The 24,719-nt window shown below is 34.2% G+C and overlaps 1 protein-coding gene across 5 annotated transcripts in view; it reads left to right on the plus strand.

Annotated features, from left to right (window-relative positions):
* The first annotated feature begins 757 nt into the window (after nucleotides 1–757).
* The window catches only part of HECTD1 (HECT domain E3 ubiquitin protein ligase 1), an 89,450-nt gene continuing 65,488 nt past the window's right edge, over nucleotides 758–24,719 (plus strand). For 4 of the 5 annotated variants that reach the window (XM_031952261.1, XM_031952263.1, XM_031952264.1 and 1 more), the window contains exons 1-2: nucleotides 758–846; nucleotides 2,193–2,454. In XM_031952261.1, coding sequence (XP_031808121.1) covers nucleotides 2,315–2,454 — 140 coding nt within the window. In that variant the 5' untranslated portion in view covers nucleotides 758–846; nucleotides 2,193–2,314. The remainder of the gene's footprint in view (nucleotides 847–2,192; nucleotides 2,455–24,719) is intronic. The other variant, XM_031952262.1, reaches the window with a different exon arrangement.

Raw genomic sequence — 24,719 nt, forward strand, 5'->3', positions numbered from 1 at the left:
GCTTAATAAATGTTGATTTTTTTTTGAGTGACCCTCCCCCCTTTTTTTCCTTTCCCTTTTTTAAACCTTTCCTTTTCCCTACACTTTTCTCCTGCCGTTCCCCAGACTCCCAGCATTTTTTTGTTTTCTTTCTTGGCAAAAAGGAAGGGGAAACAAAACCCTCGGAACAAAAGCGCGCAGAGTAAAATGTTCCGGGAAGACTCCGGACAGGTCCACTTCGAAAGGGGAAACTTGGACACACTAGAGCCGCGAGACTAGGTGCAATTCCGGGCAGGCGGAGATAGCAAACGCAGCTTGGCTGGGCCGGTCCGGTTGGCTCTGTGGTTGGCAGAGCCAGGCGTGTGCGGGCGGGAGCGAATCTCCGCAGCGCCCCAGGTGGCCGTCTCTGGGAGTCGCCGCCGCCCGAGTGATTCAGAGGCGGCTCCGCCTCCGCTGGGCTCGGCAAGTCCGGTTGTCGCTCGCTCGGTGGTTTCCTGGCCCCGGTGTCGCTCCCTCCGCCTCCCGCTCTCCCTCCCTCCCCTTCGGCCCCCTCCCGGAGCACGATGGACGTGGGGCCCCCCCGCTGCCGCCGCCGCCGCCGCCGCCGCCCCAGCGCGGGCCTCTAAGCAGCGGGGCCCGAGGAGCCGCGTGTCCGCGGGGGGACGGACCCTGCCGGGGCTGCCGCCGCCGCCTGGGGCTGGTGCGCGCTCGGCCGCTGGCTTCCGCTGTCACCGAGCACCCCTCTGGAGGAAGAGAAGCACGAAGGGCGGGGCTTTTCCTGCGGCGCCTGCCCGGCTCGACCTGCGCGGCCTACGGCTTCCCGCGAACTCGAGGACCGCAGCCGGGCCTGGCTCCGCCCGCGGCCTGGTACGGGGCGGACTAGAGAGGGAGCTCGGGGGAGGACGGGCCGGGCTGGGGGCTTGCGGCAGCGGGAACAGGATGGTTGGTCTGGAGCGCGGCGGCTCTGGTTCTTCGGGGTGGGCGGGGAAGCGGAGCTTGGGAAGCCAGAGTCAGGTGCCCCGGCTCGGTGCCGCGGCTGAGAGAGGCAGCCCCAGCCTCGACTCTTTTGTTTCCCCTTGTCTCGGACCCAGGAGGCGACCCGGAGCCGGCTGCCCTCTGTCTCGGTTCTTGGCCCCGGGGGGTGTCTCCTTGCTCTTGAGAAGGGGCTCATCCTCTAGCCCCTGGCGAGACCACGACTCTCGGGCCCTGGAGTGGTGGAGCAGCCCCCGGTCTGGGGGATTCCCCTACGCTCCCCCTGCCTCCGTCTCCCCTTTTTGTTCTTTGGGGTGGGTGGGAGGCTTCTCCATTTTTTCTCCCGAAGTTATTCTTCTTTCAGAGGACTTGGGACCAAACTTAAAAGTGGGGAGACACACAGAGGCAGAGGCGAACTAGAACTGAGGGCAAGGAAGCGAGAGAGAGATATAACAGAGGTAGAATGAGGAGGGAGAAGGGAGATGATTGGGAGGTCGGGTGCTCTTCCTTGGGCTGCCTGACTTAGGGATGTTGTCTAAGAGCAAATTCTGTTAGTCACTGTCCGGGGGTGCACAAAGGCACATGTTGTCGATTTCTTGTCTCTTTCCCCCTCCCTTCCCAATAGCTTACGTGGGACTACAGAAGTCTTCCTGTTGTGTCAGTTACAAAGAACATCTGTAAATGACTTGCTTTGCTGCCCTGGATGCTCCTCTGCCCTTGATCTTTATCTTTTGCTTGCCTCTGCCCCTTTTTCCTCAGTATGGATTAAATATGTTAATGGTTTAACCTATATTTAGCCATCCATCCATTTCTATTATCTTTACTTTAGTTGAACTTTTTTAACTCCTGATAACTTCTCTAGACTCCCTTCACAAATCTTTAATTTTGCTGCACGTGATGGAGCCCCTTTGGAAAAGGTGCTTTTAAACTTTAATACCAGCAACGTTTTAGGTGAATAGAGAAATTGAATCATTTTGTAAATAAAAAAAAAATTGAGTTTGTCAGGGGGGGGAAAAAAGGAAAGTTGTTTCATCTTTTTGGCCTGGAGTCTTTAGTAATAGCAATAGTTGGATCTAAAGCTTGTCTTACTCTCTTTGACAAAAGAAGCTTTCTGGTTAGACAGCAACTTAATCAGCTTATGTTCTCTGGCACAACTGGTTTTAATTTAGTATAGTAAGGAATACTGAATGTGAAATGGTTTATTGTATATCTACTGATGATTTTTTTTTTTTAATTCCTAGGAGAAGACATCAAAAATTTGATTGTGACTGATGTATTTTTGATGCTCACTGATCTGGCTTGGGCATTTTAAGGACTTTTTTCCCTTTATTTTTTAATTTAAGCAAAGAGGCTTTTAAAAACCATGGCAGATGTGGACCCAGATACATTGTTGGAATGGCTACAGATGGGGCAGGGAGATGAAAGGGACATGCAACTAATAGCCCTTGAACAGCTATGTATGCTGCTTTTGATGTCTGACAACGTGGATCGTTGTTTTGAAACGTAAGTAAAACCCTTCATCATCATCTTCCACTGGAGTTTCTGTAATGACATCTGTTTTCAACCATGTCCTAAATTCAGGTTTTTAAAAATCTGCCCTTGATTTTTGAAAATAAAGTCTTTCTCACCATTTAAAACTATCTTCAGAATTGTGGAAATGCATTTTTCTAAGCAACTGAAAAATCAGTGAAATAATAGCAGTAGTGATACTTGTGATGACACAGTGAGTAAATAGGAAGTGATCGTTTTTAATTGATTGGTTGATTCATTTCTAGAATATGCCTACATCAGAGAGAATATAAATATTTGTCTCCTTTTATGTAACTATTTCTATACCATGACATTGATCCCTAAAAATGCTTTAGAGAATAATGAGTGTGTATTTTGGAGCTTTTGTCCTTTTGTGTGGTCAGAATAAAAATGTGGCTTTTAGTTTTCAATTTGGAGTGTAAAAATTGATGGGTGATATCTATCAGAGATTTAATTTTTGAAATGGTAATGATAAATTGGAAATTTGGAGGTGGAACAAAGTCTTTAACTTATACTATTCTAGCTTTTTTTTCCCCTAGGACATGAATTGGTGCCCAAACTTTGAAAATAAAACTGTGTTAAATGCATGATTTATAGCAACCCTCTTGCTTTAGTGTTGAATTTTTGGATGATTTTACTTTAAGAATGTAGTTCTTACTGATATATTACTCAGAAAAAAAGGGGTTTGGAACTTTCGAACTTAGCAGTTCCTTTATATTAGTTTCAAATTAGGACTGGAAAATAGTTGAACTATTAGCTAAGATTTAATATAATTAATTGCCTCTTAATTCCTGTGTTCTAGGAATAAAGGTTGTATTATGTATGTGATAAAGGTGTTTTGTTTGTCTTGATCTTTTGTTAGTTAAAAAATACCATTGATAATGGCATTAATATGAAAAACTTAGTAAACCAGAAAAAGTTTCCAAATTCCTTCAGTGACTCACTCATTTGAAGCAGAGTTTGATATGACAAACTTTTAGTACAACAACAAAAATTATATTTGGCTTGGATTCAAATGATTACTCAGCGTATTTTTCTGCAGAAATTTGAGGTATTTAAGCTTTCATATGATTTAAATATCTGGCATTTTTGCATGTGACATGTTTGGCAGGTTCTAGGCAAATCTTTTTGTTAATAATGGTACCTTGTATTATCATAAGTTCTAATAGTAATATAGCATTGATTTATAATTACATTCTTCATTTCATGAAAGATGACATTGATAGCTTTAAAACTTAGGTATGAGTTATTTGAAAAAATGTAATAAAATGGCCCAGAGAACCCAAAACTGATAGCTTTAATTTACCCAGTATGGTGTAAATTAGACTTTTATACGATACTAGATAGTTGTTGCTTAATTAAATTTTATGAACAACTACTTTTTAAAAGCCTAAATTCTTATAGACACTGAATGTTAATTTATTCTTTAAAATAATTGTCTGGGATCCTGTCATTTCCCTCCTTGGCCATTTCTGAGTAAATAAATGATATTTGCTATTTAAAATTTGAAATTAAATTCAATAAACATTAAATTCCCACTGTTTACAAGGCATAATAGTTGTTGCTGAAATTATTTTAAAATTATAATATGTACATAAGTGAGAACACTAAAACTGAATAAACAATATGACTATTTCTACTTAAAAATAAATGTCTTTTTCCAGTGTGTTTTTTAATAGTTTAATAATCATGCCCTCTAGATCTATTCTCTTTTCCTTTCATTCACATTTATGTACATAAATATTTTTACAGAATTATAGTGTGTATGCTTTTCTTTAGGTCTTTTTGTTTGTTGGTATTATATATAAAATTCGATTCCTTGTGTTTATAATCTTTAGTTAATGGTGTAGTAAATGGCACTGTATTCCATTACATTGATTCTTGAAATTTAAAAAAGGGGGGGAGGGGTCTAGACCTGTGTTTCTGTTGGTGTAGAGCAGTGTCAAATTCAAATAGAAATAAATTCCTGCAAGTCATGTATTGATTTAGAAAACCATAAATTAGTATCATGTGATATTACATTTTTGTTTTACTTAATATTTCCCAATTACATTTTAATTTGATTTGGATCTCATAAGACATCTCTGATACAGGGAAGCCTGAATGAGAAAACTCCTCCCTACCAAGGCAATTGGTTTCCATTCTGTTTACTATCTTAGAAAGTTGCTTAGGTCACTGACTTAAATGACTTGTTCATTTCCTCCTGCCCATATATGTGTTAGAAGCGGGACCTGAACCCAAGCTTTCCTAATTTTGACAAAGGCTCTGTTGAACATTTGGCTTGTTTCTTATGCTTTGAAATGACAAATAATGTTGATTTATTTAGATTTATAAATATATTTATATATGTGTATGTATGTATATATACATATGTATATATAGCATTTTGACGTCTGATTTTTGTTTATGAAAACTTGTTTAGGGTATATTTCCAAAAGTGGAATTGTTGGGCCTGAGGTTTGATAAATATTTTTTAAAAATCTTAACTGTCAGATAAATATTAGCCCCATGTTTTATTGTTTTTTTTTTTTAAAACAGGTATGCAATTTCTGTACTTTTACTTTAAAATTTTTTTCCAGCATTACATCTTTCACTTGTTGGTCCTTGACAAATTATTCTGAATTTTCTTATCTAAAATGGAACATAATAGCAGATAGGACACAAATTCTAATTTTGAGTAAAGGAAAAATCCCTAGACAAATAAAAATAGTAAGTGATCTGAATTGTTTGCAGATAGACTTGTATTGTAGAGAATCGTTTTAATGAAACAAATAGTGATATTGTTGATTTCTTGAAGAATGTTCTGAATTATTGGTTTGGGGGTTTTTGATTTTTTGTATTTGAAAGCTAAACATGGTAAAAATATGTTTTTGTTTTGAATAAAAGATAATTTTCTGTTTTTGTCTGGATGTGGATTACTGTGGATTACCATGGCAAAAGAGAAGTCCAGTTAGCCAAGTGAGATTTTAAAATTTCTTTGGTAATTTGGAGGATTTGTGAACTCATCATTGTGGGCCCCTCCTGTATAATTCTTTGAATACCATCCATTTAAGCCTCATCTTGTGTAACTTTTGGCCAAGTCCTTTTTGAAATCCTTCATAGGAGTTATGTTTTTTCCTTACTTAATATTAATAATCAAAAGGAGTTTAAGCAAAGTTACTTCTGTTACTGCTTTTATCAGGTAATCTTGTTTGATATTCTTATGTATGGTAGACACCTTGTTGGAGGAGACACCTTGCTTTGTTGAAGGACAGCTTTTCAGACTGTATACAGTATTGTTCTTTTAAAAACAATGGGATCTTTTATTCTTGGTACCTTTCAGTCAGTTTTGTGTCTGTAAATATATGGTTTGCTTATTTGTAAATAAAAAAGAAAAGCTAATATTCCATTCTTTTAAGTGGAATATTGAGATTTCATTTTGCAAACTTGAGATTTCCTTTTGAGGGATTAAATTCTTGTTACCACAAAAATGTGAAAATTTAATTTTTATTAAGTCCCTCCCTTAAGTTGGCAAAGCCAGAAAGTCTATGGTTTCAAAAATTTCTCTACTTATTTGATCTATGTTATATTAGTCAATGAACATTTATTAACTACCCATCTTACATTCTTATAATGCTTTGAAGTTTATAAAACAAAGTCACCTCTTAACTAATCTTTATAATCTTTGGAATTGAGCAGGATAAACTGTCAAACCTATCTTATAGATGCTGGGAGGTTCAGAGACTTGCCTAGAAGGTCATACAGCCTCATTTAAGTGATAGAACTAAGATGAACCACTTCTTAGGAATTGCACTCTAGATTATTTTTCACTTTGTTATGCTACCTACCACTGTATTTAAACTGATTGTGATACTGTGTTTTCTAAAGAATTTATTTATGAAAGTAGTTCTATCACTATGTAATGCTATATGAAGTTTGAACAATGTTTTTTAGAAAGCAATTAATTTTCTTTTATTTCAAGTTTAACTGCTGTAGATCATTAAATTCCATAAAATTATAGATCATGTTTAGTTAAGTTAAAGAATCACATAGATCCCTACTGTTTTCATAGATACATTAAATTTCTTAGTGTAGTTTTTTGATGACAAAGATTTGAGAAAATGTGAGTTCTCTCTCTCTTTTGCTTCTTTTTGTGTCTCTTTTGCTCTATGAGGTTTCAGAAGGAAGTTAATGATTCATATTGATTGTGAACCATTCTTGTTCTCTAACAAAAATGAGATTTATTTTTTTTGGTGGATGAGAGTATATGGTTGATGTATATGATAAACTTCCCCTTACTATTTAGATATTCACTTATCTTTAATAATATTGACTCTCTCCTATATTTCTTTGAATTTCTTTCTTTGAAATTCAAAGAAATTTTAAATACTTTATGTATTTTTCATTTTAGGACAAACTTGAATAGGACTATGTTTTCTTTAATTAAAAAATTAAAAGTCTCTTTTTTCCCCACCTCCTAATCCCCATTACCTTCATTTCCAAATATCCATTTTTTGCTTCCCTACCTAATACTCTATTAAAGGTTATTTGGATAGTTTGAAAAATTTTTGTTAAAATCATTCGACTTTAAGAATCTGAAAGTTCTGAGAGATACTCAATTAGTAACTATTTTATTTTGGTCAAAGTTCTTCAAAATATCCTTCTGCAATATGCTTCATCTTTTTAAAGCATTAAGAATTAGGAAACTAATTGAATTAGGAATTAGGAAACTAAAATTCTTAATATTCTGACAGGATGATTTTGAAATTTTTTAGTTTGGGAATAATATAATATAAATAAATTTACTAAATTTATATTATGTAAACTAGTATTTTAAGGCACTAATAATGTTTTGCTCTGAGGATTTTGGAATTCTTGAGCCATAGTTGTATTATATTAAGTATATTTAAACACAAATTAGGGTTTTTGCCCTTTTAAACCAGTCATTTTAGATCTAAAATAATAGAAACTGTAGATTGTTAAATTAACCATTAATCATTTCAAAGCTGATTATTTAGATTTATCCACATAGTGGTATATTAAAAAATAGACACAGAAATCACAAGCTGCTAAGTCACCAAAGGACATTAGTAACTGAAGACCAGTAAGATGAGAAAATGCCAGAATCTCTGATCCTATGATTAGTCTTGATTTTGCCAAGATCATACAGTACTTATTTTGAAAACAAACTCATACATTGAACCTGAAAGGAACATATATTTCCCATATGCTCAGAGAGATCCTTTAATTAGAGAGGTTAGATGGAGAAGAGCATCAATCAGTGTGTTTAATTTTTAAAAAACTAAGGATGCTACAACAGTTTAGATATCTTACTAGTGATAAAAATTACCAAATATTCTAGAAACTATGTAATTGGGTAAAGTATATTTTCACATCTGCAGAGATTTTAACATTGGAGCTAGATTGGAATTGGCTTTTTCTGGACATTGCATAAATTGGCCATTGGTTTTTTGCTTTGAAAACTTATGGCACAGTGATGCTATAATTTAAATTATAGATAAGCCTCTTTTGACAGATTAACTGTATAAACCTGAATAATTAGCAGTAGGGTAAAATTCTCTTTATTAAGTCCTATTTTCCCATTGATGTCCATTGATGATTAGGTGTATATTTTTGTAGAAAATAGTTTTTGGAAAGTGAGAGTAGATTGAAAAGAACTTAGTAACTTGAAGTTCTTAGCAGTCTTTATAAGTAGGCACCTGAATAGTGTGAATTTAGGGACATTACTAAAATGTTCTTGTTCAAAATATCACCCATTTCACTGATTCACAATTGGAAAGGCTCTCAACAACTCTTGCACCATAAACAGAAAACCCTTCATCAGCATCCCTAGGAAATGATCATTCAACTTCTTTTGGATGACCTCCAGGGATAGAGAAGTCCCGTATTCCAAATGCAATCCTTTCTCCTGAGAGTTGGACTCATTAGGATATTTTTCCCAGTTGAAGTATTCTGCCTCTCTGGAGTTGGCATGTCTTGCTCTCCTAGCTTTTTTGGGAGAAGGGAGGAAATCCATTTTCTATTATGGCTAGCCTTCAAATAGTTGAAGACTATTATTATATTCCCCAGATTTTCTTTAGGTTAAACATAATTAATTTTTTCACCTGATCTTTCTAGGGTATAACCTTTAGTGCTCTAGCCATCTTTATCATTCTCCTAGCTTGTTATTGTCCTTCCTAAAATATTGGTTCCAGAACTAAATACAGTACTCCAGAGGGGTAACCCAAAGCTTCTTAGACTGTGAGTCGTGATCCCATATAGGATAATGTAACTGAATGTGGGTTTCACAAAATATCAACAACTCAGAAAACTTTGAAAAACTTGGGAAAAAAAATAAAAAATTTCCTGCAGTGGCAAATATTTCCAATATTTAATTCTTCATGTAAAAATAAATAAGTACATCTATCTCATTAATACTCAAACTTGCTTTCATTTCTAATAAATGATAAAATTATATGTATGCCAAAAATTGTTTTAAAATAAATTCTTTTATGATTTATTGTCAGTAAATGTTTGATTTGAATATCAATTTTATGTACATATATATATATATATACAAAAATTTGTCAGGTGAAAAGAGGTTGTGAATGGAAAAAATTTATGAAGTCCTTGTTTAACCAGGATTATCATTTCCATATTTTGGATGTTAAACTTTTAATGCAGTTTAAAATTATGTTGAGAGACTTTGTGATATAGTAGATAGAGAACTGTTCAGTATTCACTTTCATTTTGCCCCCATATTAATTATTGATAAAAATGATAAGCTTTATAGGATTTAGAACAGATTGTTGTGTCATATTGTTGAATGTTTTAAAAAAAAGTAAAGAAAATGCATAAATAGAATAGAGACTTTATTCCTTCGCTTTTGGTAGAAAGAGCAACAACAGTAACATTAGTGTGTCCTTTGCTTTCCCTGAAATTAATGTCTTTACTCTTTACCTTACCAGTGCTTTTTTTTCTGTCTCTTTATCTAACCAGTGGATTATAGAGAAGTGGAGCAACCGTTGATTTCGGTCCTTCATCCATCCCTTTGTCCTCAAACTCTCTCATGCTTTCTGTAACAGATGTCCCTTAATGGAGGAAATGGATATGTTCCTGAAAAATTTATTAGGCAAACTTCTTGAGCATTTCATGATTTGTTATTGGTGAAATCATGTGACATGAAATATTTACATGATAGGTATGATAGTTCTATATAGTACTGTATAGTACTAGATTATAACCTAAAGTTCATTTAGTATAATCCCTTAATTTACATATGAGACTTGGAGGTCTAGAAAGGCTGTGACTTGTTCAGTTTATACAGTTAGAACAAAACTGGGATTTGAACTCAGGACTTTTAACTCCAAATCTTACACTTTTCCCACTGGACCAGTCTGCTTATCTCTGGTCATGTCTGTAAAGTGTGTTTTATGTATGTACATATACATACAGATTTTATATACATACACACGCTTACACATATATGGAAAAGCCTGGGAGTTTAACCTTTTGTCTATTCTTTCTTTTTTCTTTTATATATGAAAAGGAAACATATATACTAGTGTATAGTCTGGGAGTTATTTTTATCTCACTAGTGCTAAATTGAACCAGTCTAGAAGCAGGGAGAGGGCTAGAATATGTTACAAATGAACTAAATTTGTTGCCTAATTTAAAGAGAATGTTAGCTTGAGTTTTCTTATAATGGAGCATACAAAAACTATCTTCTGAGGTTTGTTACTCCTCAATTGCTTTTTATTTTTTTCATCCTGTTGTATTCCCAAGATTTTTATTCATTAAAAAAATAAAGATGGCTCAAATATGGAATTTGAAACTCACAAAATTTTATTTTATCATGATGTTTGAATTGAATTTCTTCCAGTATGAAAATGGTAATTAGGCTTTAATTTTGAGAGGGATTCTGAGAAGCAATTTATTGATTCCAAAGCTTATCTCTATGCCCACTGTATTATACTTTATGGATTATTTTGTCAGTGCTAAAGTTGTGACACAGCATTTGTATCTCCTTAGAACTTTGAGACAAGATTTTAATCTTGTTTATTTATATATATTTTTTGTTTCCACACAGTAATTCTGACACTAATTTCAGGTTCTCTCTTATAATCTTGGTTTAGTTCTACAAATATTTGTATTAATCTTAATCCTTTTGCAGGGTAGGCCAGTGCTCAGTATTTGGAATGATCTTTTCATTTCTACCTTTTATGTGTAAAGTCTATTATTTTCATTTCCATTTTGGAGAATAAAAGAATTAAACACTTAGTAGGTTACTATTCTTTCAGTAACTACCAGCCAATTGAGAAGTTAGTATTTTATCACAGGAGTAAATATTGTTATTTTATTTCTATCAAAGCATTGTTAAGAATTGATATATCCAGTGATACTTATAAAAATAATTTTCTTGTTGTTGAGTTCAGTTATGTCTGACTCTTCTGTAACCTCATTTGGAATTTTCTTGGCAAAGGTTCTGGAGTGATTTGCCATTTCTTCCTCCAGGTCATTTTATAGATGAAGAAACTGAGACAAATAGGGTGAAGTGGCTTGCTCAGGTTCTAAGGTGAATTTGAACTCAGGAAGAGGAATTTTCCTGACTCCAGGCCTGGCATTCTATTCACTATGCCAACTTCCTGCCCTGTAAATTAAAAAATAAAACAAAACAGTTTTAAAATGCATTTGAAACAAAAAACAGTACTAGTTTTAGGGAAAGTTACACATTTTTAATTGAAATCTCTGGGTAAGCCTTTTTAATTATTCCTTTGGATAAAAGGGTCTCAGCAAGACTGGTAATATTTTGTCTTAATTATTCACTGGATAGTGTCAAATTGGTTTTCCCATTTGTTGGTGGGTATGTGGTTTTGGATTGTTTTCTGCTTTGTGGTTGTTTTGTAGGAAAATCTATTTGGGATGTTATAGTATAAGGAGTTTGAATGTAAGGAATATATGGATTGATAAATTCAAATGTACTATCTTCCAGTGATGGGAATGGAACATTATTTAAAGTTTTTGCCTTAAAATACATCCAGATCTTAAATTTGTCTTAAATACAGCCCAAAGTTTGTGACTTTGAGAAAGCTGATATAAATTTGATAATGAAAAGTTTAGAGTTGAATATGAATGCTTTTTTTTTTTTTTTTGACACAAAAAAAAAACAGTTACAGAAATCTTAAATCAGAATTTTTACATTCTAATGAATGTTTTTATTTTGGGAGCCTTTATACTTCAGTTCAATGATGCTAATTTTGTAATTATCTTAAGAAATTGCATTGCATTATTTTGGCAGATTCCATATATTCATGTTTGAGAGCAATGCTTTGTAAATTTTGATTGCACATTTATATCTTTAAAAATTATGTATATATATATATATGTAAGCTTATTTATAAATTACATATTTATACTATTGTGCTAACAGTTATGTGCATTTTAAAACAAAATAAAAATTTAAAATGATGAATTAAAGATGAAATAGTATGTGATCCTAACAATGGGAAGTTCTTGGAGCTTATTGATTATGGAGTTTATGGATTAGGAGAGTGATGAGGCTATATGTATTCTTCAAGAAAGTTTCTCTGACAGATCTATGGAGAAAGAATTGCAGATGATCAAAACTTGAGCCAGGCAGAATAATAAGGAGGCTTATTATGGTCCAGGAAAAGGGGTTAAGAGCCTAAACTATAGTTATAATCTCTCTTCTGAAAAGGGGTTAGATGTAAGAGGAGAATAGAGGTAGCAACAACAAAACCTGGCAACTGATTAAATATATGGAATGAGGAAGAATGAACAGTTGAAGATGAGTTAATGAACTTAGGTGACTGGTTTTGTTGGAAATAATCCATTGTTAAAGGGGCAGCTAGGTGGTGAAGTGGATAGAGCACCAGCTCTGAAGTCAGGAGGTCCCTGAGTTCAAATCTGGCCTCAGACACTTAACACTTTTTAGCTGTGTGATTTTGAGCAAGTCACTTGACCCCAATTGTCTCAGCAAACAAGCTCAAAAAAAGAAAAAAAAAAAAAAGAAAGAAATAATTCCTTGGTGATTCAGGAGGAATCAAGCTATCTCCCCCACTTTGTAGACCACTACATAAAAGAATGGCAAACTTGTTAGGCAATGCATGTGAAATATAGATAATTGCAAGTTAAGCTTTAAATCAGAAAGACCTGAGTTCAAAACCTGCCTTATGTAAAGTTAGGCATATCATCTAAGACACAGCTGACTTCATACATATACGTTTGCATGTTCTCTTCCCCATCAGACTGATAGCTCCTTGAGAATAGGGTCTGTCTTTTGCCTCTTTTTTATATATTTAGGGCTTAGCACCAATACTGGTACATAGTAGACACTTAACTGACTTAACTGATTTATTATTTTCCTCTAATCCTCCAGCTACAAGTATAGAATATATTGTATGGTACACTATCAGACCTGGTCTTACTGAATGCTTTTGTATATTTGGTGGGTTTTTTTTTTTTGTTTGTTTGTTTGTTTGTTTTTTGGTGCCCAAGGCTATTTTCTAAGATTTGAATAGTAAAATAGTTGACCTTTGAATTGATGGGGAAGTCCTTACTGAGTATTCCTCTATATCAATGAAATGATGTGATGTGTCTAGACCAAAATTGAGACAAAGTTTGATAACACAGAATCTAGAATTTATGAAACTAAAAGTTGGAAAATGGTTTGCCAGACTGGATTAAGTCGGGTTAATTGTGTTACTGATCCTGTGGTTTTACTGCTTTTTTGTAAATGAGGAAGGCAGTGTCCCTAGTGCTATTGTCTAACATACTAATAAACTTGGCTGATGGGAATTTGTATATGGTAAGTAATGGTGTTGCCAATAGAAGGTAAGTCAGATGAGATTCTGTTAAATCCTTTCTGCAGAACCAACGTTTCTTTATTTATTTATTTATTTTTATTTAATAGCCTTTTATTTACAGGTTATATGTATGGATAACTTTACAGCATTAACAATTGCCAAACCTCTTGTTCCAATTTTTCACCTCTTACCCCCCACCCCCTCCCCCAGATGGCAGGATGATCAGTAGATGTTAAATATATTAAAATATAAATTAGATACCCAATAAGTATACATGACCAAACCGTTATTTTGCTGTACAAAAAGAATCGGACTCTGAAATATTGTACAATTAGCTTGTGAAGGAAATCAAAAATGCAGGTGGGCATAAATATAGGGATTGGGAATTCAATGTAATGGTTTTTAGTCATCACCCAGAGTTCTTTCTCTGGGCGTAGCTGGTTCAGTTCATTACTGCTCCGTTGAAAATGATTTGGTTGATCTCATTGCTGAGGATGGCCAGGTCCATCAGAACTGGTCATCATATAGTATTGTTATTGAAGTATATAATGATCTCCTGGTCCTGCTCATTTCACTCAGCATCAGTTCGTATAAGTCTCTACAGGCCTTTCTGAAATCATCCTGTTGTTCATTTCTTACAGAACAATAATATTCCATAATATTCATATACCACAATTTATTCAGCCATTCTCCAACTGATGGGCATCCATTCAGTTTCCAGTTTTTAGCCACTACAAAAAGGGCTGCCACAAACATTCATGCATATACAGGTCCCTTTCCCTTCTTTATGATCTCTTTGGGATATAAGCCCTGTAGTAACACTGCTTGGTCAAAGGGTATGCACAGTTTGATAACTTTTTGAGCATAGTTCCAAACTACTCTCCAGAATGAGAACCAACTTTTCTTTAAGCCACATGCCAGATATGTATATATTTGTCTCTGAAGCATTGAAAAATGAAATCTTACAAGTGATTGTATAAGATTTATTAGGGCTTTAGATTGCTTCCTCCCCTCCCCCTGGTTTTTTTCTTTTAAAATAAGAACTGTTAAGTAGCATATTTGACTGATGATAATTTTACTATTTGTACTAGCCTTTTGAAAGTATAAGTAGCTATGTAAAAAAACTCTAGTTTTAGGTTGAGGAAACCTAATATAGAGTGTGCTTCAAATGAGATCAAATGAGAAACAGAAGTGTCTACTTCTTAGTATGGCTTCTGTTTTCATACTAACCCAGATCAATTCTTAAATCCTATTGTATCTGCTGTGATAACCTTTTCTGACCTGTTAGTAACAACTAGTTGAGACATACATTGGAGAGCTAGCTCAGTGTTTTGGAGGCTCTGAGGAAAAGTGTGGGAGAAGAGGTGGTAGACTGAGCACCACACGAAGGTCTACAGAGCTGCTGTGCTGACCTCCATGTTCTATGTGCCTGTGAAATTTGGACAGTCTACCAGCACCATGTAAGGAAACTGAATCGCTTCCATTTGCATTGTCTCAGGAAGATTCTGAAGATCACCTTGCAGGATAAGGGACCAGACACTGAGGTTGGTTCTTTCACTAGACTTCCTAGCATTCCAACTCTACTGCAGAGAGCAACTCCATTGGGCTGGCCACAAGGTTCAAATGCCAAATGTACACTTACCAAAAAGACTATTTTATGGAGAAATCACACAGGGAAGCACTCACAAGGTGGTCAATAAAAGCTATATAAAGACACTCTCAAGGTCTCTCAACTTAAGAATTGATTGTGTGATGGGCACAGGACCACCCAGCATGGTGTGCCCTCATCAGAAAAGGTGCTGTGCTCTGTGAGCAAAGCAGAAGGGGTACACATTTAGAGAATCCACCCCAAAAGTTCACATGGACTGTTTGCGCCCAACTTGTGGTAGAGTATTCCAAGCTCATATTGATCTAATCAGCCAGTCAGATACATTGTAACGTGACTCAAACATAGTGATGTAGGTTTTTCCTATTCAAGAACCAAGGACAGCAACCAATAAAACAACACATAATACTGCTTCTTCCCAATCTTCTGTTTAATATAGAATTGACACAATGTATATGTGTAAAATTGATTTTAAACTAGATATATGAAGTGCCTTCTCATTCTATTTTATATTTAGCTACTTTGTATCTATCAACTTTATATTTATACTCTTTATATATACTTCTTGTCTAAGCTCTTAGAATGAAAGCTTGCGAACAGGAATTGTTTGATTTTTTTGGTATCTGGATCTTTAGTGCCTGACATATAGTAGGTGCCATATACTTATAATGGTATTTGTCGCTCAAGGTCACACAGATAAATACTGGCATAATTGGAACAAGAATCAGGTCTTGTGTCCTTTCCACTGTAGCATGATGCTTTTGCTTCCATTATGATTTAGATAATTACTGCTTAAAAGATATTATAGGTTTGTTTTGGCTCATCCTTTATCCTATAAAGAATGAATTAAATGTCTTCCATTAGATTTAAATAGATGACAATCTATATATATGTTAATGTCATGAAAAGAATTTTGGATTTGGCGTTACAATGTAGGTTTTAATTTTGGTCCTAATGGTGCCTGTGTGGGTCATTTTACCTTTTATAGCTTTTAGTTCTTCACTATAAGATGGGTATACATAATACTTGTACTACATCATAGAGATATTATGAGGGGAAAAAATCTTTTTATTTTCTTTTCTTTGTTACTCCATAGTCATTTGTTTTTATTTTTGTTTAAAATTTAAAAAAAAATTTTTTTGTTTTTCCAATTATATGTAAAGATAGTTTTTTGACATTAATTTTTGTAAGATTTTGAGTTCCAAAATTCCAAATAATGGAGTTTTTTCTCCTTCCTTCCTTCCCTTACCTACCCCAGGTACAACACAGCAAGCAGTCTGATACAGATTATGCATATGTAATCATTTTAAGCATATTTTCATATTTGTTTTTGTTTTTTGGTGAGGGAATTGGGGTTAAGTGACTTGCCCAGGGCTATACATCTAATAAGTTTTAACTGTCTTGAGGTTGCATTTGAATGCAAGCCCTACTGACTCTAGGGCCCTTGTTGCCCCTTACATTTCTTCACATTGTGAAAGAAAAATAAGAATAAAAGGGAAAAACCACACACAAAAAAATTAGGTAAAAATAATATGCTTTGATCCACATTCAGTTTCTCTGGATGCCAATGGCATTTTCTATCATGTGTGTATTGAATTGTGTTGGATCCTTTGCTGAGAACTAAGTCTGTCATAGTTGATCATTACATAATCTTGCTGTTACTCTGTACAATGTTCTGCTTGCTTCACTTAGTATCAGTATTAGGAAGTCTTTCCAGGCTTTTCTGAAATCAGCTTTCTCATCGTTTTTTAAAGAACAGTAATATTGCATTACATTCATATATTATAACTTATTTAGCCATTTCCTACTTTATGGGCATACACTCATTTTCCAGTTGCTACTATGTCAAAAAGAGCTGCTTCTAACATTTTTGCACATATGGATCCTTTCCCCTCTTTTATAATCTGTAAGGAAAATCTTGTATAAAACTAAAGTCAAAAGAAATATGAGTGTAAATTTTCTGGTACCTCATCATTTATAAATATCAGTTTAATTGTATTTCAGATAATGTTGAAGTGCTGGTTAATAGCAGAACAATAGAAAATAAAGGTCTAAAAAATAATGAAGCTTCTTTTGGTACAAATGGGTACAAATGGCAGAGAAATTTTTGAAAAAATCTAGGAATAAATAAAAGTATCTTGCCATGGTGGTTCTACCAGTATGAACCTTAGGGATGTCATGTATTCTCTCTCAGTTTTGATTTCTTTAACTTTAAAAGGGGAATTAAATTAGATATGAAAGTCTTAAGTTCCTTTACAGCTCCAAATCTATGACCTGCTTTTCTTCATTCTGTTAGGTTATATGAGCCTTCTCATATTTCTTTGAATTCCTTGTCAATTTCTAATTTCTTGTAGCACGATAATATTCCATTACATTCATATAACAGAGTTCAATTATTCCCCAAGATCAGTATCCTTTTTGTTTCTACTCTCTTTGTTTTGGGTTAAAGGTTGTAAATGTGAAAGGTTTAGTTAATTTTCTTGTATAATTCCAGATAGATTTCTAGAATAGTTGAAAAGATTCACATTTCTTACCCACATGTGCAAAAATATTGATAGCATCTCTTTTTGTAGTAGCAAGGAACTGGGAATTGAATGGATGCCCATCAGTTGGAGAATGGCTGAATAAGTTATGGTATAATATTTATCGAAGTGCAAATATGCTTAGAAGGATTGCATATGTTTAACCTATACTAGATTACTGTTTAGAAAAAGGGAGAGATGGGAAGGGAGAAAAATTGGGAACACATGGTTTTGCAAGGGTAGATATTGAAAACTATTTTTGCATGTATTTTGAAAAATAAAAAGTTATAAATTTTTTTTAAATGAGAAAATGGATTCATACCTCTGCTAATGGAATGTGTGTGCCTTTCTTCTAAGACATTTTTTGTCTTTACCAATTTTCTGGTTGAAACAAACAGTTAATGAGTAGAATTTATTACATTTGTTAAAATAAGTTTCTTAGTATTTTTTTTTTAATATCTCCTAAATTTTTTCCCTGTGTGTCTCTCTCTTTATTAGGTAGGTACCCATCCTCTATAACAAATTTTTATTTAATGAAAAAAGAAAAAGAGGACCAGCAAAATAAATCAGTAATATTGAAAATATTTGACAATAAATGCAGTGCTTCATTCCTAGGAATCCCTACCCCTCCTTGCAAAATTATGGGGGAAGGGATATTTATTCCCATATCTCTTCAAAGCCTGTTCTTTGTAATTTTTATTTTTGATTATATTTGTGATGGTTCTTTTCATGTAGTAGTTCATGCCTAATTTTTTTTTTGGCTTTGCTTACTTTTTATCAGTTCTGATGAATCTTTTCATATATCTCCATATTCATAATTCTTTTTCTTTTGCATCTCCAATGCTTAGCACAGGACTTGGCTCAAAGTAGTCACTTAATAAATGCTTATTTGAATAATATTTCTCCTTTGGGGCCAGACTTATTTTTTTTTAAATAATTCTAGAACATTAATTTTTCATTGGTGGTAATTCTTATATTTTTGGCTCTCCTTACTTTACATCAGTTCATGTAGGTCTTTCCAGAAACTTCCCAAAACTTATTTGTAGTTAGTGTATTCTTTGTTTCTTACAGTATGGTAATATTTCATTACATTCATGTGGCACATTTATTTTTAACTTTTCCTTAAACGGTATCCATCTACTTGATTTCCAGCTCCACATAAAGTGCTGCTATAAATATTTTGATGGTATATGGGGGTCTTTTTTAAAAAAAATCAGTGATTCCTCGGTGTATGTACAACATTGCAATGTCTGGGTCAAAGAATCTTTTCAGATGTAAATTTTTCTTTGAACTAGAGATTTATCCCATAAATTTTTATATATTTTCTCATTATTCTCTATGGAATATATATTATTGTTACTATCATTACATCTTTGATATATCTTTTTATTGTTTATGTTGACATTATTAGTTTCTCTTCAGATTTTGTCCATAGCTCCTATTTTTTTTTTTTTTTTATTACTGGGTTTAAAAAAAAATCAGTATCTTCCAAATACATGTGAAGATAATTTTCAACATTAATTTTTCTAAGTCTTTGTGTTCCACATTTTTCTTCCTCCCTGACTTTCCCCCTCTCCAAGATGGCAAGTAATCTGATATAGATTAAATATTTGCAGTTCTTTTAAACATTTACATTTTTGTCATTTTGTGCAAGAAAAATCAGACCAAAAGGGGAAAAAAAAATAACAGGAGAAAGAAAGAAACAAACAAAAAGTGAAAATACTATGTTTCAGGGCATTTTTAATCTCCATATATCTCTTTTTCTGGAGAGGGATGGCAGTTTGTGTGTCAAATCTACAGGAATTGCATTGAATCACCTCATTGTTGAAAAGAGCCAAGTTCATTACAATTGATCATCACATAAGCTTCTTGTTGCTGTGTACAATATTCTCTTGGTTCTATTCACTTCACTTAGCAACAGTTCATTTAAGTCTTTCCATGCTTTTCTGAAATCAGCTTGCATATCATTTCTTATAGAATAATAATGCTTTACATTCGCATACTATAACTTATTCAACCATTTCCTAGTTGATAGGTATCCACTCAGTTTCCAGTTCATTAATCACTACAGAGAGGACTGCCACAAACATTTTTGTACATGTGGGTCCTTTTTCCTTCTTTATTTTCTCTTAGGAATATAAGCTCACTAGAAACACTGCTGGATCAAAGAGAAACAGTTTTATAGCCCTTTGGAGATAGTTCCATATTGCTCTCCAGAAAGGTTAGATCATTTTGATTACTATTGTAATTATCTGATTTTTCTATCCTTCCCTTTTCCAGCCCACACATAATAGTATGATACATAATTTTCCTTTTTCTATCACATTCCTCACCTGTCTCAGTCCTGCTAAGATACTCTAGGATCTAGCCTCCCATGCTGTTTTTTTCATGAACTTATATATTTATTCTGTCATGTCTTTTGTTTTTTCTTTTCTCATCACAATGTGGTACTCAATCTTTATTTCAGCATGCCTCTTTGTGCAGTTACAGATGTCTTCCATAATAATTCTTACTTCATTTTCCCATCATTCCTTTCTTTCATCTAATTTTGCAGAAACTCATTTTCAGATATATATTAGTTCCTAGATTAGGCAGTAGGACTTTTATCACATTTTGGGGGCCCAGTCCTTTTTATGTCCTTTACTATCTATTGTTCATTCTGAGGCCAATATTTCTTCACTGGGGTCTCTAGGGAGACCTCTCATCTACTTTTTCTCTAAGCCAGTTATCTTTGATAGCTGAGACAATCCACTGTTTAGAATGGAAGATAGGTTTAGGATTATAGATTTAGAACTGAAAGGAATCATATAGGTCATCTGGTATCAAACTCAAATAGAATAGGGCCACTAAACTCCTTATAAGGAACAATGTAGGCTATATGCTGACTTAGTTTTAATTACCCATTATTTTATCTTTTTTAAATTTACTGTTACATTTTAATCTGCTCAAGTGCATAAGAGCCCCTTGTATTTTATACCTTTGATAATTGAATTTATACCATCAAATTTACAGATAAGAAAACCAAGGCTCAGAAAAGCTAAAATGACTTACCCAAGTTTCCATAGTCAGTGCCGTCAGCATTTTTTTCCATGATACCTTCTGTCATGATCCAGTTAGCAAATATATACTAAGTGCTGGGGATACCATTAAAAAAATGAAGCTCCACTTCCCCTTCAAAGAATTTATAATGACTCAGGGATAAGAACATGTATGTGTATAAGTTTATATACAAAATAAATAGTCTTGGCCTTGTAGCTTCTTCATATCCTTGATTTCTACCCTGTTTGTGCCTTCTCATCTTTCATTGTTTAGGACTCTGTCCTCTGTAATGTTTTTCTCTAGAATACTGTTTTATTATTGAAAGAACAAGGTTTTGCATTTAGTAACAATTCTCTCTCTTCTTGATTATTTAGATTCTCACTTAGAACCTTTGATACTCAACTTTTTTTCCCCATTAGTATTCTTTATTCTCTTCACACTTCATTTTTAAAGAACTTTAATAAAAATTAGTTTTATAAATTTGATTCAGGTGTTAAAATAGATTCAGGTATTATTGTTCTGTAAGAAATGACCAGCAGACTGGGCTTATATCCCAAAGAGATACTAAAAAAGGGAAAGGGACCTATATGTGCCAAAATGTTTGTGGCAGCCCTCTTTGTAATGAGTGGCCACAAACTGGAAAATGAATGAATGCCCATCAGTCGGAGAATGGTTGGGTAAATTGTGGTATATGAATGTTATGGAATATTATTGTTCTATAAGAAATGACCAGCAGGATGAATACAGAGAGGCTTGGAGAGACTTACATGAACTGATGCTAAGTGAAATGAGCAGAACCAGGAGATTATTATACACTTCAACAACAATACTGTATGAAGATGTATTCTGATGGAAGTGGATTTCTTTGACAAAGAGAAGATCTAACCAGTTTCTTTCTTTTTTTTTTTTTAAATAACTTTCTATTGACAGAACCCATGCCAGGGTAATTTTTTACAGCATTATCCCTTGCACTCACTTCTGTTCCAACTTTTCCCCTCCCATCACCCCCTCCCCCAGATGGCAAGCAGTCCTATACATGTTAAATATGTCACAGTGTATCTTAGATGCAATATATGTGTGCAGAACCGAACAGTTCTCTTGTTGCACAGGGAGAATTGGATTCAGAAGATATAAATAACCCCGGGAAGAAAAACAGCAATGCAAGCAGTTTACATTCATTTCCCAGTGTTCTTTCTTTGGGTGTGGCTGCTTCTGGCCATCCTTTATCAATTGAAACTGAGTCAGATAGATTACTTGAAGTCAGAAGGACTTGAGTTCAAATTCAGACTGAGATACTTAGTAACTGTGTGACTCTGGGCAAGTCACTTAACTCAGATTTCCATCCTTCCTCCCTCTCTCCCCCCAAAATAATATCTCTTTGGAAGCAATTTTTTTTAACAGGTACATTGTGACTGTGTGACTCTGAAAGTACCTTCTGTTGTCTGCAAAATACTGTTAAATATTGTGTGTTCATATACTGTGAATTCAGGTTTTAAAATATTATAATACTCAGCATGTACTTGTTTTTGTTGAGATACTGATAATGTTTTTGTTTTTGAGATTTTTGGTATGCCAGTTTATTAGCAACTTTCCTTTAATCTCTTTTCCTTTAATAGTAGCTCATAGTGGTTGAGTCAGGACTAGAACCTCTATTTCTTGAATTGCAATATTAATTGCATATTAATATTAATTCTATTTTCTATTCTATATTGCCTTTTTGTTACTGCTTTTTAAAAAGAGGTTAAAAAACAAACAACCCCCACCATTACTACCACCTTCCATGATAGAATGTTGTGCTTTAAGAAAACATCAAAGGGATGGATGCTGAAAGACAGGAAGATTTGTGGGAACTGATGCAAAGTGAAGTGAACAAAGCTAGTATAATGTATTATAATAATAATATTTGTACAAATTATCTTTGAAAGAATTAAGAACTGTGGTCAGCATAGTGACGTCTCATCAACCACACTTCCAGAAGAGTTGTGATAAAACTGGCTCTCTACCTTCTGGCAAGAGAGATGATGAACTTAATGCAAATTGAGACTTTTTTGGGGGGGAAATCTGATTATTGGGAGACTGAGTTTTATTTAATTGTATTTTCACAGTCATTTTCTTTCTCAATAGAGGAGAGTAGTGAGAGAGAGAAGGCAGATTTTTTTTTTAATTAGTTCTACAGGTAAGTGATAGCTTTGACTATAAAGAATATATATATGAATATGTAAATGTAGCTTCTATTTTTTTAACTAATTGTACTAAAAGTAAAATACTCATATCATGTTTTTATACACTTTTCTTCTTCAAACTTCCCTATTGCTGTTGAGGACACTGCCATCCTCCTAGTCCCCCAGACTTACAGCCTAAGTGTTATCTTTGACTCTTTACTGTATCTCATCCCTCCTCCCCAAAAACTGTTGCCGAGGCCTTAATTCTTTCTTTTTATCATTGCTCCAATATATTCCCTTCTGTCTTGATAACTGTCATATCCTGGTGCAGGCCCATGCTTGGACTGTTTTAACAGATTGTTAGTAGTTCAGTCTACCTCAAGTTTACTCGTCCTAGTCTATCCTCCATTCATCTGTCAAAGTGATTTTCCTGTAATGTAGATCCTTCTGATCATTTCACTCCACCTTGGTCTCTTCCCCTCCCTCCCCCAAGAAGCTTTCTTTAACCTCTCAATTTTAATGTCTTCCTCTTTTAAATTATTTCCCATTTATGTTGTCTATAACTTGTTTGTGTGTATATATATATTTATTTATTTGAGAGTGTGACCTCCTTGAGCTCAAAGGCTGTTTTTTGCCTCCTTTTTTGTATTCCCAACCATTAGCATAGTGCCTGGCACTTAGTAGGCTTTACCAAGTATTGATACTTTATTAAATATTACAGTGGCTGTTGTTTGATTGATTTTAAACCTTTTATACTTTAAACTCCTAAGTCCCCTCCCTCTCAGTTAACTTTTAACAGATGATTGATTGTATTGCATGTTTTATAGGAAACTTGAAGTCTTCCAATAGTTCATCTTCCTCCTTATCCATTTAAAATATCTATTATTCTGCATAACATTTGCTATATTGTAGGCACTCATAATCTGAATTGGAGCTTTAATTAAGAGTGAGTTATATATATTTAACATGTATTGGACTACCTACCATCTAGGAGAGGGGGTCGGGGGAGGAGGGGAAAAGTTGGAACAGAAGATTTTGCAAGGGTCAATGTTGAAAAGCTTACCCATGCATGTTTTGTAAATAAAAATATACAAAAACGTGTGTGTGTGTGTGTGTGTGTGTATACACACATATATATATATAAAGAAAAAAAGTGAGTTATAGTTCCATAAATCATTATAATTGTATAGTTAATTAATAAAGGAAATTTAGTCAATGCACTTTTTTGAAGAATTATGATAGAAATGCTTCAAAAGCACAGACAGTATAGCTGTGGTAACTATAATATGTAAAGAATTGGATTCACTCTATTAATTATATAAAAGCCCAGAAGAGATATATCATATATTAAATCCTGAAATTAAAATGAGGAAAAAATTACCTGTGAAAAAGAGATTCTGAGTCTAGTGTATATTTAAAACATTCTCTGATCTTTATCAACAATGTAATTATAATAAATTTGAGTTATAGAGCCTTGGAAAACAGAACTCCAAATATTATATGTTAAAGTCACATTTTAACTATTTAAGGAACCAATAGGAAACTCTAGTAGTGTGCATATCTAATCATTTCCATGTGGCTACTCATTGTCCATAAATATGAAAACTAGTAAATTCCTCCTTAGTTAAATATTCTATATAATCTTTAGGTATCAAGAAATAGGATACCTTGAATAGTAAGTTAGCCAATTAATGTGAGATATAATGATTATTGTCAATTGACCTGTAATGTTGCCTTACCACTTTTCTGAATAGCTAGAAAGGTACCCTGCAGAGTTTATATATCACTTGACTAGATTGTTTCCAGAAACTTTTAAATTACTGTAGAGAATAAACCCTGCTGTTTGTTTAATGCTATGAAATAATGTAAAGTAATAAAGTATTGAAAAAAATCAGGACCAAAAAAAAAACAAAAAACTTCAGCTCTATTATTTTTTAATTTAGTATCAGATAGCCCCAGTAGAATGGAAGCTCCTTGGAGTTAAAGCTTTTTTTTTGGTTTTGTATTTGTATCTCTAGTTCCTAGCATCACTATCATTAATGTATCCCTGCCTCCCTTATCTCTATCTTTTTAATTTCTTCAGACCTACATTAGGCAGGAAGGC

The sequence above is a fragment of the Sarcophilus harrisii genome, chromosome 2, assembly GCF_902635505.1.
Source record: "Sarcophilus harrisii chromosome 2, mSarHar1.11, whole genome shotgun sequence".
Classification (NCBI taxonomy): Eukaryota; Metazoa; Chordata; class Mammalia; order Dasyuromorphia; family Dasyuridae; genus Sarcophilus; species Sarcophilus harrisii.